Source organism: Parasteatoda tepidariorum, chromosome 11, assembly GCF_982258835.1.
Source record: "Parasteatoda tepidariorum strain Cologne lab strain chromosome 11, Ptep-v5.0, whole genome shotgun sequence".
NCBI classification, from domain to species: Eukaryota; Metazoa; Arthropoda; class Arachnida; order Araneae; family Theridiidae; genus Parasteatoda; species Parasteatoda tepidariorum.
The window spans coordinates 67,470,571-67,484,725 of NC_141765.1; the positions used below are offsets into that span (position 1 = coordinate 67,470,571).

At 28.1% G+C, this 14,155-nt stretch overlaps 1 protein-coding gene across 9 annotated transcripts in view; it reads left to right on the top strand.

Annotated features, from left to right (window-relative positions):
• LOC107437533 (voltage-dependent calcium channel subunit alpha-2/delta-3) overlaps positions 1–14,155 on the top strand; it is a 346,295-nt gene that overhangs the window by 175,537 nt on the left and 156,603 nt on the right. For all 9 annotated transcript variants that reach the window (XM_087155322.1, XM_087155314.1, XM_087155315.1 and 6 more), the window contains one exon: positions 6,243–6,324. In XM_087155322.1, coding sequence (XP_087011448.1) covers positions 6,243–6,324 — 82 coding nt within the window. The remainder of the gene's footprint in view (positions 1–6,242; positions 6,325–14,155) is intronic.

Here is a 14,155-nt window from a genome sequence, read left to right on the forward strand (position 1 = left end):
TAATACTCTAGACAAACTTATAGTTTATATCTTATCATTTGACATTTGACATTGTTTGAATGACTTTCGAAACTTAGTTCCAAAAAGTTCCATGAGGTAATTAGCTAAACTTTTTTTTATTTTCTTCTTTAATGTTTTTTCTTTCGAAAAAACCTGCCTCATTTTGCCCGTATTGCAGAGGTTTGAGTAAATATACCGAAAAACAAAAATTATGTTTTTTTTCATGTTTTCGAGTTATTTTGTAATTAATTCGCGTTATTTCGTAATATTACTTCTGAAATATAATTTGCTTTTCATTTTTAATATAAAATTACGTAAATTATTATATTTTCATTGCTATATTTAATTATTTAGACGCACTATATTATTTTTTTTATTTTTGCTCGCCATATTTCAGCCGCCATTTTGCTTTTTGGGGTATTTTTATTGTATTTCAAAATTTCAACTATGAATTCAATTTACATAAAAATCCCTTAATAAAACCCCCCAAATTTTGAAACAAATTTTATGGAAGTACTAATTTTGGTCATGAAACCTTGGATGCTGGCCTAATGTGGTTTATTTCACTTTAATACTGCATCAGACGGTCACCCACACTTAAATGGGTGTATTTAAACTCCAATAAATAAGAATGCTTCCCATAGGATTAGATACGTTTTATTATTTTCGCTTGCGAAGACACACATGTTGGCGCATTTTAGATATCGTCAGTAGTTTATTTAAATCAAATGAGAGTTGACGTGCGCTTTTTTTTCTTCCTCACCGCTATATAATATCTATTGAAACTAATATGTAAAACAACATTGTAGCTGTTTCACTAAACAAGGAACTATCCTTGGGTACTGCTGCAATGGAACATTTACTGAAACACCACTTAGGTGTAAGGTAGTTGCCACCGTTTTTGGTGTTCAGATACGCACAAATTTTTACAGCGTAGAAAAATACGAAAATTTAAGAAAAATTAAACTTTTTTTTTATAGCTATGCGATTACAAAAGTTATAATTTACTGACTAAATGTATTAAAATAGTTCATTATTAAACGTACTCATGTATTTTACAAGACGCTACGCTAATCTGCTTTATTATAACTTTGCCGTTTACCGCTACACCATTTTTTCTATTTTCGTTTCATTGCACCAAAGAAAAATAATAATTTGTTATTAATATTTTTTTAATCTTATTGTATCCATTATTTAAAAAGTTCAGTTACTTAAATTTATATGGAGGTATAACTGATGTAGAGAACAAAATTTTTTTTTTTTAAAATTTCACTTAGACGAAGTCATATTTGTATTATAACGAATCACTTTCTTTATAATCAAAAAAACCGTTCATGAGAAAAATAGAGATTAATTCCTGCATCTCTGTATTTCTCTTTTATACTATTTTTTGACATCGAAGATCGTTATTTCTAATATCCAATTGATCGTATGTTTCTTAGTGAGACATTATTTCTTCACTTTGCACATTGTTTGGATTATATTTATATAGTGCAAACTCTTCCATATTTGTACAGAGTTTTTGCTTGTACTATATGACCGATGAATAAATATATCTATCAAATATTTTACTAAATACTTCTTATAAAACCATCGAGAAAATAACCATAAACTTGTGAGGTCCATATCTCAAGGATTTTCAAGGAACGATTTTCCTAAATATCTGAACAATTCCTTCGCGAAAGCAAGAGCTACTTAAAAATACCTGATAAATGACACTGGGGGACAAATGACCTGTCACTATTATGACCTGTTCAGAAGCTCATAAAGTAACTGTTCATAACAGGAATCGCCCCAAGAGGCGTATGACAACATTTCCCAGCATGGATTCCAATACAAATTTATTGATGAAATTCCCTAATTCCCCTAGACATTCAAGCGATCCTTTTACTATATATAACGTTTTTGAACTTCGTTTTGAAATTTCGTCAAAAGATAAACAAAAAATGCAAATTAAAAAAACTGAAGCTTGAGGAATCTGGTTGCAGATTTGAAAGCATCTAAGACCTGTTTAAAAATTTTACGCAATAGAAAAAAAAGTTCCCCCGTGTGTGGTCCAAGCACTTGCATATGTGTATGAAAATTAAAGCCACAAATTTGAGACATAAAAATTGGTTGTGGAATCTATCTAATAGTAATATATATATATATATATATATATATATATATATATATATATATATATATATATATATATATATATATATATATATATATATATATATATATATATATATATATATATATATATATATATATATATATATATATATATATATATATATATATATATATATATATATATATAAAATATTTACATAGTTTTGCATTTTTAGATCTAAGAATAAATTTCCAAATATATTTCGTTCTTAAAAAAGGGAAGAATTAGGATTTTTCTTTGTCGATATTAGATTTATTTCTAAAGTAAGATGATGAATTGAGGTTAAATAAAGTATATAAATTTGAAAAAATACCAAAATGTTCAAAAGACAACAGGTTAAAGATGGCGAAAGATTTTGAAATAATTTGAAAAAGAAATACTTAATTCTTCAAATTCAGCTAATTTTAAAAAAACAAATATTTCATTTATTAGTTTGAAAGTTTCTATTAATGTTCCAAGAAGAAATGAGAATAATACAGTAGATGTGGTTATCATTTATCTAATTATTATTGCAGTTTAATACATAAATACATGCCTTGCCATTTAATACATAAATTCTGACACATTAAACTAATATATGGAGCCACAAATTTACCAAGAAGTTCTCTTCAGATATAATTTATTTTATTTTTAGAATTCCTACGTTGAGATAAGCTGCTGTTCAATTTCATGGAACCTGTTTTGAATAAATAGTGAGCGTTATTTATTTTAGAAGGAAGATTCAATCTGAAGCAATCATAAAGTAGATGTAAAAATAAAATTTCGAGAAGCTTAATATTCAAAAGTGCTTTATGCGTCACCTGAAATAAATGTGATCCACTAAAAGATTCAATTTATGACTGTATTTTCAAACTCGCTTTCTAGTGTAGATGATACATATAGAGAGAAAAGCATTTTTCATTGGAAATGCAAAGTGCTATCTCTAACTCTGCTCACATCACAAACTAGTAAATAGATAAGATTTCAGAAGCAAACTTTTTTTTGAAAAATTTGGATTTTTAATAGTTAGAGAAAGTTAACATAAATTTTTGCAAAATAAATAAATAAAAACAATTTCAGGTTTAAAGTTAACAGAATTAGATATAAATACATTCTAAAACTCATTTGAAACTTATATGGTGATAGATTATTCACTTAAATAATATGCTATCAAAAGTGTCTAAAACAGTAATATGCTATCAAAGAAGTAAAATGTACTATAAGAAATACCTATTGATCACCTTTGTAAGTTGATCACCTTTGTAAGTTGATTACCTTTGTAAGTTTATTATCCTGGTAAGTTGACTATGCTGATAAGTTGCTTGCCCTGGTAAGGTGATTACTCTGATAAGTTGATAACCCTTATATGTTGATTACCCTGATAAGTTGATTACTATGATAAATTGATTACCCTTTAAAGTTCACTCCCCAGGTAAGTTGATTACCCTGATAAGTTCACTCCCATGATTGGTTCACTGCCCTTGTATGTTGACGGTTCTTGTATTTCGAAGACCCTTGCAAATTGACCAGCTATCAATACTGGCCTCTATTGTGAAGAACCAAATTCCTTCTATATCTTATATAGCGAAATCATTGTTATTTGATCAACTGCCTTGTATGCTGGAATATTTCAATATTTCAATTTTGTCTAGATGTGTTATTGTATGCTATTTAAAAATCTCGATAAGTTGACTGGAAACATAAATTAATGAAATACTGAAAAGTTTGCATAATTATACTAGGAAATTTTTTTATTAAGAATTTCACTGAATTAGTAATATAAAAATTGAAACCGTTTGTGAGTCATAGAGGAATTTCGTAACAAATATGTTTTTGCGTACAGTGAGCAGAAAAGGAACACCTTGAATATGTTTCATTATAATGATTGGAGTTTTACATACTAGGACATATTCTTCATGGTTCACTGTGGTGACCTCAAATATGCTAAATGAACTTAAAGTTTCAAATATGATATTTTAAGTCGCAAAATAAGACGCAACCTTCTCTGGATAAACACCTTTTTTTGATGGATTTGGATTTCTGACCCTCAAAATATGAGGGGTGGCTTCAGTATAAAAAATATGGTCCTAATAATCCAGGCAAGTGAGCGGTTTGAAGTTTGGACTCCTGAACGTTAATATTGCTGTTTGTGTATTTCACTATCTCACGAATTTTTCAAGTGAATCAAATAATTTTTGTCACAATTATAAAATTCGTAAATTCAAAAGTAAATTCTATGCAAAAAAATAGATTTTAATAATTTATTTCTGTTTTATTTAGAAGTGTCGAAAAAAAGGAAAATGTAAGGGATACAAATTTTCACTTCACTCTAAAAAATGTATTTTTATATGGCAAAATACAGAAATTTTAATGAAATCGTCCAACTAGCTCCTGAAAAATCGTATTTTAAAAAAAGTAGTTTAGTTTTACATACTTGAAAAATTGATATTTAATAAATCTGTATTTTTGTAATTTGATTTCTCAGAAACTTATGATTATAATTTTGTTTTTTGTATTTATTTATTATAATTTTGTATTTTGTCACATAAAATTGCATTTTGTATAATAATGTAAAAAAATTGCATACTTCGCAAATCAAAATTTGTTTTCTACTATTGTATGAAATAGCAATAAATAATGAAGGAAAATTATTTTTTGAGTGTCATCATTTCTGGATAAATATATTTTATAATCGGGTGCAAAAATGTTTCGATTTACTTAAAAAATTCTCGAGAAATGGTGAAATAAGCAAAAAGTCTCATTAACAATAAGAGTTTCAAGCTTCGGACTCTCTCTTAACCAAATTATTTGGACCGTACTGCGGCTACCCCTACCCCCTTATTTAAGAGTATGAACTCCAAATTTGTCGAAAAAGTATGCTAATTCAGAGGAAGTACGTTTTTTGTGTGTCATTTTGTAACTTTTTTGAGCAATGTTGATACATATAAATTTTAAAAATTTTAAAATTTATAAATGTTCTTGTGCTTTGACATTTTTAGAAAAATTATTTTATGAATAAATGGTATAAATCCCTTGCAAATATGCATATTAGTTTAATAAAAACTATTCAGCTTATCATGCAAATTGCAATTCATCCTAATTGCAATTTATTCCAGTTATTTAATTTTTTAATGGATTATTTTCTAAAAACAGTTACGTTAAAAAATGAAGTTTTATCCTGATAAAAAACAATGACTCATCCACCGCTATAAGCTGACCACCTTATTGAGGATGATCTCTAAAATAAATCACCTAGTTGTCAACTTACACAGGTTTCATTGTATTTAGTTTTATTTTTTCATCTTCGAATAATCTACCAAGATAGTAAATGCGAGACAATATTTTGCTGCATAACATTGCAATGTAGAACGCATTGTAGAAAACGAATTCCTTACTCAATAATACAGTTTTATTCTATCACCTCCGAACAATCTACCAGGATGATAAATGCGAGACAATATTCTGCTACATAACATAGTAATTTAGAACGCAAATTAGAAAATTAACTTCTTACTCAAACACTGGAACTAATTTGCTCTTGTGAACGACAGCTTTTTAGATGAGCCTATACCTGATTTACGAAAATAAATGAAGAGAAAAACTATTAAACTTTTCCATGGTTAGTCTATTTCCAATGATACTCTTAAGCCTCTGATCACTGGGATTCACTTAGCTTTGCAATATAGCTCTGAGCGTCTGTAAATAGATACAATTATAGAATAATCAGCAATATCCGGTATTCTTCCTGAGTCGTTTGCATTAAAAGCAAGTCCTTACATTCCATTTACATCTTAGCTAAGTTGATCATTATCAGCAATACAATATAAATTGAATATGGATATTCAGCTTTATTTCGAAATGTGTCGAAGAATCAATCATCCAAAAGAGAATTTAAAACAATAATATTAAGATTAAGTTGGCTGAATGTTTGGTTTCCGCCAACGCAATAACTATGTCATTAAAATGTACACAGAAATATTCATTTTTTATGATTTTAATATTTTTTGCATTTATTTTAGAATATTACTTAATAGAAAAAATCTTTTGTTTCAAGGACGAATTTTACTGTTCAAAATAATAATTTTTTTTCCTTATTTTTTAGAGTGAAAACATGGGCACTAAAATTCGGGGCTGCAGCCAACAAAGGATGCACCGTATCTACTTGTGTAAGAACCATAGCTGAGGTAAGCACTTTTTCTGGAATTTTATTTTTGTTAACATTTTTGCATTTTTCATTATGTGATGTATTTAATTCAAATATATTTATAATTGAGTTAAAACTTTTAATGTGATTTTAAAGCTATGAATTTATGTTCAATTAAATATTTTAAATGAATAATCGTTTTATTTTGCATTTTGCTCTTAATAAATATCAGAACATCTCTAATTCTAGTGTATAATTAGTTTTTCTTTGATAATGAAATTTGGAGTACAATGACAGTACATTAAGCTTCTTCCATAATTTAAATACTTATCGAAAATAACATTCCAAAATTTACATAGAAAAAATAACTTTGCTTATTGTAAAAGAAAAATTTACAATGATCTGCAATATTTCGGGAGAAAAAAATTATGAGCATACACACCTTTGGGATAATGTAAATAAAAGAAGAGAAAACATACAAACAAGATTAAAGGAGAAAAAAAATAAAAACTACCTGTTAAAAATACAAGAATCTATTTCAACTACAAAAACATACAGCTTTTTTTCCAACTGTCACAGTTTTATCCAGTTTTATCCACAAAAATGAGTGTTTTCGTATATTGTATTAACATCATCGCCAAAGTATATATATATATATATATATATATATATATATATATATATATATATATATATATATATATATATATATATTATATATATATTATATATTATATATATATATATATATATATATATATATATATATATATATATATTATATATATATTAATTGGGTTGTTCTTAATTCGTAATTATAAAATTTTTAATTATAAATCTGACGACTACATCAGCCAATAAGCTTCTTAGAACATAAATTTTGATAGAGAAGCATACCGACCCATCCAATCAAGGAAGAAAATGAGAGAGTTATACTTACGACAGCACGAAAGTTTCGCCTAGGACATAGGGTCAAGTAATAACAGAACGGTCATAAAACTGGAGATGAGAGTTGCTATAAAAATCTATGTGAAATGGGAGTTATCGACTAGCTCTTAACGTCGGCAAAGCTCTTCTCTGATGCTCTCTACCTTAACAACATAGTGTGTGTCCACATGCATCTAACATACTTTTTTTCTTTTTATCTCAGAAAAAATAGCGGTTTTAGTTGATGGTGAGTAAACTGTTGATACAAGCTATTTTTGTAAATAGTTAAATAATTGTTTTGTTAAAATGTGTGCATTTAAATTATGACAGCACATATTTTGGTTTATAATGGATATTATTTTATTAGTCAAGCCACTAAACAGAGGAAAGTATTGTTGTTACAGAATTCAATTCCCTTCCTGTTTTTCTGTTTCTTTTTAAATATTTAAATAGTACAAACAGATTGAGTGATAAGGCTTAAAACACTGCAAGTTTTTTTTACAAATTAAGGTAATAATTATTTATAGATGCGTTTACTTTTTTCTTTATTTAAATTTCTGAAAATTCTTAGCATGTTGGAAACATCAAAGTAGCACTGTCGTTAACTTCGCATGATCGATACAAGATGATACCTTCGTTTTACTTTGAATGTTAATAATTATAAAAATATTCTAATTGCTGCAACCATAACTTTTTTTTAATAAATAGGCACAGTTTTACTCAATGATGAAAACGTAAATAATTATCTGAACAGTAGATTAAGCAAAAATCATTACAAGCAGATTATGCCTAGGCACATTATTTATTGGAAAAGTGCCACGACCGTAAACTTGACCGAAAGCGCCTATTTACTTCTTGAAGAATTTTTGTGTTTAAAAATACAAAAAAATGGTGGCAACTACTTTAAACCAAAGTGGTGTCTTACTAAGTGCCTTACTACACCAAAACAAAGGATAGTTCCGGCAGTAGATTTAAACCTAGAATGTTCCTTAACACTATTTCGTGTAAAGTGGCCTTTCCCATATTTGTCATTCAGCAACACCAAAATTTATAATTACAGTAAGATACGCCAGGAATTAATCGATTTGATTGAGTTTTTTTTGTGTATTGGAATGTAAATATAAAGGAGGACAAATTTCTATATGTTTCTGCATCGTCTCATGATTTCAGAACGAAAATTGCTTACAAATGTTTTGAAATAAAATGCTTTTTATATGTAATTTTCAGTTTATTCGTTTAAATTTTTGAAGACGCATATTCTAGAAAACTAAATTGACAAAAGATAATTGTTTTAAAATAAATGAGTTTTTGAAAATAAGAAATATTGTAATCGTAAATAATTACTCCGAATTCATTGCTGATATTTATGATTTCAAAAAACTTAAAAATATATATTATATAATATTTTAATAACTTGAAGAATATTAAAAAATATTTTATATAGAATATTTAATCAAATTTGCAAGAATGGCAAAAAATTCCAAGCATAAAATATCTATTTTAAAAAAGACATTTTCTCGTACACAAACAATTCGCATTATTTATCATTCTCAATAACAAATTTTTCTTTTGTGATCAATACTTCTTTTGCTGTATTAGCACTTTTAAGATATTTATAATGCTGAAGAAGCAGTTTTTGAATGATCTTCATCAGTATTGTTCATCGAAAAGGCAAAGGCATAAATAACCTGTTGGCGACAATGCGTCCCCTTGAACCTGGAAGGAACACTTGTGGCGCCAATATCTGACAATATGGCAGTATCTTTTCATCAAAAAGACAGTAACGCTCCAATAAATAAATATTATGTGCAAAATGTAAAATATTAGTTTCGTTTCTTACATTAAAGCGTTTAATTTAATTACGCTGACATGACAAAATGATCAACTTATTAAGATATCTGAATCACTAAATACATTTTCAAACTGGAATGCTAGCTTGTAAGTTTGAAAAATAGGTTCAACAGAATAGCATTTAATATTGCAAATTAAATAAAATAAATTTTATATTTTTAAAATATAAATGAAATTCAGAAAATATGCCAGAAGAGTTGTTTAAGTTTCGAAAATCTAAAGGGATTAATATAGGATTTTATGATTTAAAGAAAAAATATTAATAAGATATTTGAATCTTGTACTTTAAATTTTTTCATATGAGGTTTTTAAAAAAAAATCACTCGATAATTAAGAAGACTTAAATTAAGCGTCTTTAAATTTAGAAGACTCAAATCGTACGGACTTATTAAATCCCTTTGGAAATAAATTTATGTTGATTTCATTTATGATAGCTTTATGAGATTGTTTAAAGCAACAGGTTTTAATAGATAAGTGTCATTTTATTTATGAAGAAATAATCTACAATTAGTTGCTAAGAATAATCTTTATAATGAAGAAAAAATTTGAGAATTTCGAGTAAAGTTTTCTTTATTTGTTATGGTATTATATGGTTTCAAGGTATTATGCATGGTGTTTTGTAGTGATCGCTCTTAAGCTTATTTTAGAAATATATATATTTAAGAAAATATATATATTTAAATTTTCGGACAAAAATGCAGTTAGAAAACCACACGCATTCGATTTCACAAACTAATACTTCAGCAAGAAGAAAGTAAAAACGCTGTCAGAATTTTACGAATCACAACTCAGGACGGTAGAGCAGAAATCTTAAAACCCTGTTTGACTGCCGAAAAGTGTTTTTTCTCTTTAAAATATTATTTATAACCCCTAATTTGTATGTTTTTTTAATTCTTTCTAGAAATGATTCTAAAAAGTAATATTGTGGGGGATCTTTAAGGAATACTATGTATATGGGTAAACTGTTTAAATTGCTCACAACTTAGACTTGGTTTAAGTTTTCAAAATTAGAACTAAATACTGCAAAAATGTTTGAACTATGTTTAATTATATATCAAAACTTTATGTCAAATACAATTACTAAATTTTTAAAGAATATTTAGAATTCTATTTCACTTTTTTTTTATCAGGCCATCTAGTCAACATGGCATGTAAAGTCCTTGTCTTCCATGCCAGGGTTCAATTCATCAAGCTAAAGCTGGGTGTTTTATCGAAGTTCACTTTCTCAGGTGAAATCTTAGTAGTTTGGAATTTATTTTAAATAATGGTTTCACAGCTGGTTGGGGAGCATGGAGCAAAGACCGGGTTATTACTACCATCACTTGCTCCTCCATATAAATTATGGTAGTGTAGTAAGTTATTGTGCCGATATTGTCTGCGTATCAGCACTAAGGATGACTACCAAACCCTCGCTATTAGAACAATAATGTAACGTAGTGTTACACGACATACAATTGCAATAAACAAAGCAAGTAACAGCAATGACGTTACAAATCAATTGCAAAATAGCAGTCGATAACATTAACTATCATTTTAGCTTTAACGTTATCGATAACTTTTAAAAAAAGTAATTATTATAATGCATAATTTATAGAGATTACGATTAAACCTCGAACACTGCATAATTTGAAGATAAAAATGTTTACTCCTAAATGGATGCATTCATTCGTAATAATTGCTAATTTCTAAATTCATTGCAGGATAAGCTGATTTTTTTCAGCTATCATACTTATAAATTGAATATCTTTTAGAAATGTAATAAAATTTTGAAGGAGGAGAATAAAAAAACACTTATATACAATGTTTAATATATTAGAAAACATGCATTTGTCTTCAAAAAGTGTTTTTCATCGCAGGAATGGATATCAAAACAATTTGTCATTTTTCAATTCGATACATCATGTCAGTAGCTCATCTATCAAAGAAATACACTTATTTCATTTTGATAGATGCTGTTTTTGATAAGAGAAAAAAATGGATCATTACTTGGATTGCTCTATTGATCTTCCCATCATACCTTTCACATTCTTTGAAATGTCATTAAAATAGCATAATGCACATATAGGTGCGTGCGACTATAACTGATGATTTTGTTTTCGAAGTTACATATATTTAAATGTAACATTAAAAAAAAATAGACTTGTTAGCTTGATTGGATAGATAGTTCAGCAAAATCATCACAAAGTTTAAATAATGTTTCTTTTGAAGTAGATAAACATATTTATAATTCGAAATAAAATTTCTTGTTTTATAATGGAGAGGATAGCAATTATGGTTAAATTATTTCTTAATAATATCATTTTTTTAACTAAATAAATGTTATTTACTAATTGAAATAACATTACCAGACAGAATAACATTCGAGATGTTTCAAACGAGGCGGTCAGGTAGCCGAGTGGTTAGCATGCAAGACTGAGAAGCCAATGACTGCGGTTCGTATCTCGTTCAGGGCATGGATATTTCTCTGTGTGTTGTCCTCTGTTGTGTGATGTGTGAATGCAGCTCACCCTTTGAACGGGTATCTGTGGCAATGTCGAGGGGCTAATGCTGCTCGTGACTTTGGTTCACAGGTGCCCACCGGGTAACGATAAATGAGCAATACTTCCAGTATCTTCTAAGGCGAAGATTGAAAGTTCAGGGTCTGCCCTTATTAAAAATTTTTTTTCAAATGCCTTAAGAATAGGCACCCATTTTCAAGAGTTGACAAGACGGATCATGGGCTAGAGTCCCCTTGCCGTCAGTCTAACCGTCTGAGATTCTCGTGGTCTTCATCTCCATGTAACGCAAATGTAGGTTAGTTCTGTCAAAAAGTCCTTTACGAAGGCAAATTTCTCCCAATACTCGATCCAGGAGTTCCCTTGGCTTCTGGATTGGGTTCAAAATTACAAAGCTACGGAGTTGAACATTAGTAGTCGTAAACCCGAAAATTGAGTCGGCTGTTCACCGACGGTTATAATAATATTAAAAAAAACCTATTTTTGAAGCGTTTGAAATATGTCGACTGTTGTTTCGTATTTGTTTATTTCTGAAGCGAATGAAGTTTTCAATCCGGTAATATCTTACAGCTACAGTTTCTTGGGATTATTTCTTTAAATAAATATTATTATTTTTTTAATTAAGTAAATAATAATTGAAAAACGAGTAAAAAATCCGGAATATGTCACCATCATTAAATTTCAATACATTTTTTTTAATTCAAGAGCTGTAACTGCTGAGGTTTTTTTCCTAATGTTCCTCATATGCTGGCTAGTATCACTAAAAATGTCGAACTCGAAGTAATCCGATGAATGACTCCAAAGTACGCTTATCTTTTTAGTTGGGCTCAAAATTACAATGGCATTGAATTAAACATTAAGAACTGTTCCTTTAAACTTAGATATTGAAATAAAATTCATGAAACGTTACGGATTTCTTGCTAAGTTTCAAAGTTTACTATTTTAGAAATTTTCATTTTAGAATTTTCTTTAAAAATTCTAAAATGAAATTCTAAAATGAAATAATTGGCTACCGTGACTGAAATCCCCAAAAATAACACTCAAGTCACTAATGTTTCCTAAGCATTTAATGAAGTGTTTTTTTCTCAAAATTCATATTATGTTTTTGCTTTATGGTTAGGAACTATTTTTCTTTGTAAATTGCTAGTATATAATTTTTAAATTCAACTTGGGTATGCAAAACTTTTATGACTTATTTACTTTTCAGTGTAAGCTTTACGTTGCTGTACTCAAAATATTTTTTATTGCTTAACTATACATGTGCAATTTAAGAAACATATTCCCCTTTAACTGAAAAAAAATCTGCAGAAACTATTTGCAAAAACTTCGATTTTAAAATTATTCCTTTTTAAAATTATATGATTTTCACATACTCAATAAAGTCAAATACTAAAGATAATATACATTTTATTGAATTATAACTCATATTATATTTCAGAAAGTATTATAATAAAAATATTTAGTTTATGGAATTCACCCATACATTTATGGAAAATTTATTGCTTAAATAGTATCAAATTTATTTAACACTTTGAAAAGTCTCATACAAATGACCGGAAAACTCTACTGGCAGTTTATTGGAGTTAAATAAATTATTAAATCCCAAATGTTTAAAAGTACCTACTGATTGCATAATAGCGAAATGGTTTTTGCAAATGAACTTGTTTGCGTTAGTGTTTACTACTGGCTAGTTTTTATCTCATATCACGCCATATGTTGCTTTGTGATTAAGAAATAGATGGAGCTGATGCTTTATTACATTACTCAAAAATTTAGCATTTTTCACAAACCTGAGTTTCTTCTCCAGAACAGTTCTACAGTCCATGATTGGCTTCTAAAGTTGCCATGCCAACGTAAATCGATTAACGACCAAAATGAGTGAGAACAAAAATGGCGCTGACTGGCTCTTAAAATGGACCTGTCTTCGCTCTCCATGGATATAGAAGCCGTTAATATTAGTCTTACAAAAGAATGTCTTGCCTCTAACAAAATGTAGTGTCACTTGCAATTTGAAGAATAGATTTTTTCGCACATAAGGCTATAGTCAACAGGTGTATATATATATATATATATATATATATATATATATATATATATATATATATATATATATATATATATACAACAAAGAATTGTATTAAATTTAATATAAAAATACAGTTTAGATCAAAATGAAATCGCATTAGGCTAAACTTTTTTTTTCAAAGACTGGAGCAATATTGATTTAATATAGAGTTTAGGGAATGTGATGGCGTGTCTTTTAGTAGCATGGGAAAGTTATTAGTCTCACGTTATTGTAGTTTATTTTTATTTTAATAATGTTCAAAAGGGGATATAAAAATCATTTCTAAGGTTCTAATACTTTTTTCTCTATTAAGCAGCCATCATACACTTTTCTGACTAGCGCCCTCGCTTTCGCATTTAATAAAAGAACATAATAAATACTCTATGTATTTTTATAAGCACCGGCTACCTTTCAAAACTAAACTGCTTATGCTTTTAAAGCATTACACATTCCTTGTAAGCATTTTATATAAAATAATACTCTATTTACATACAGAGGAGAGCATATTAGGCCCATAATAAAACCAGCTTAAG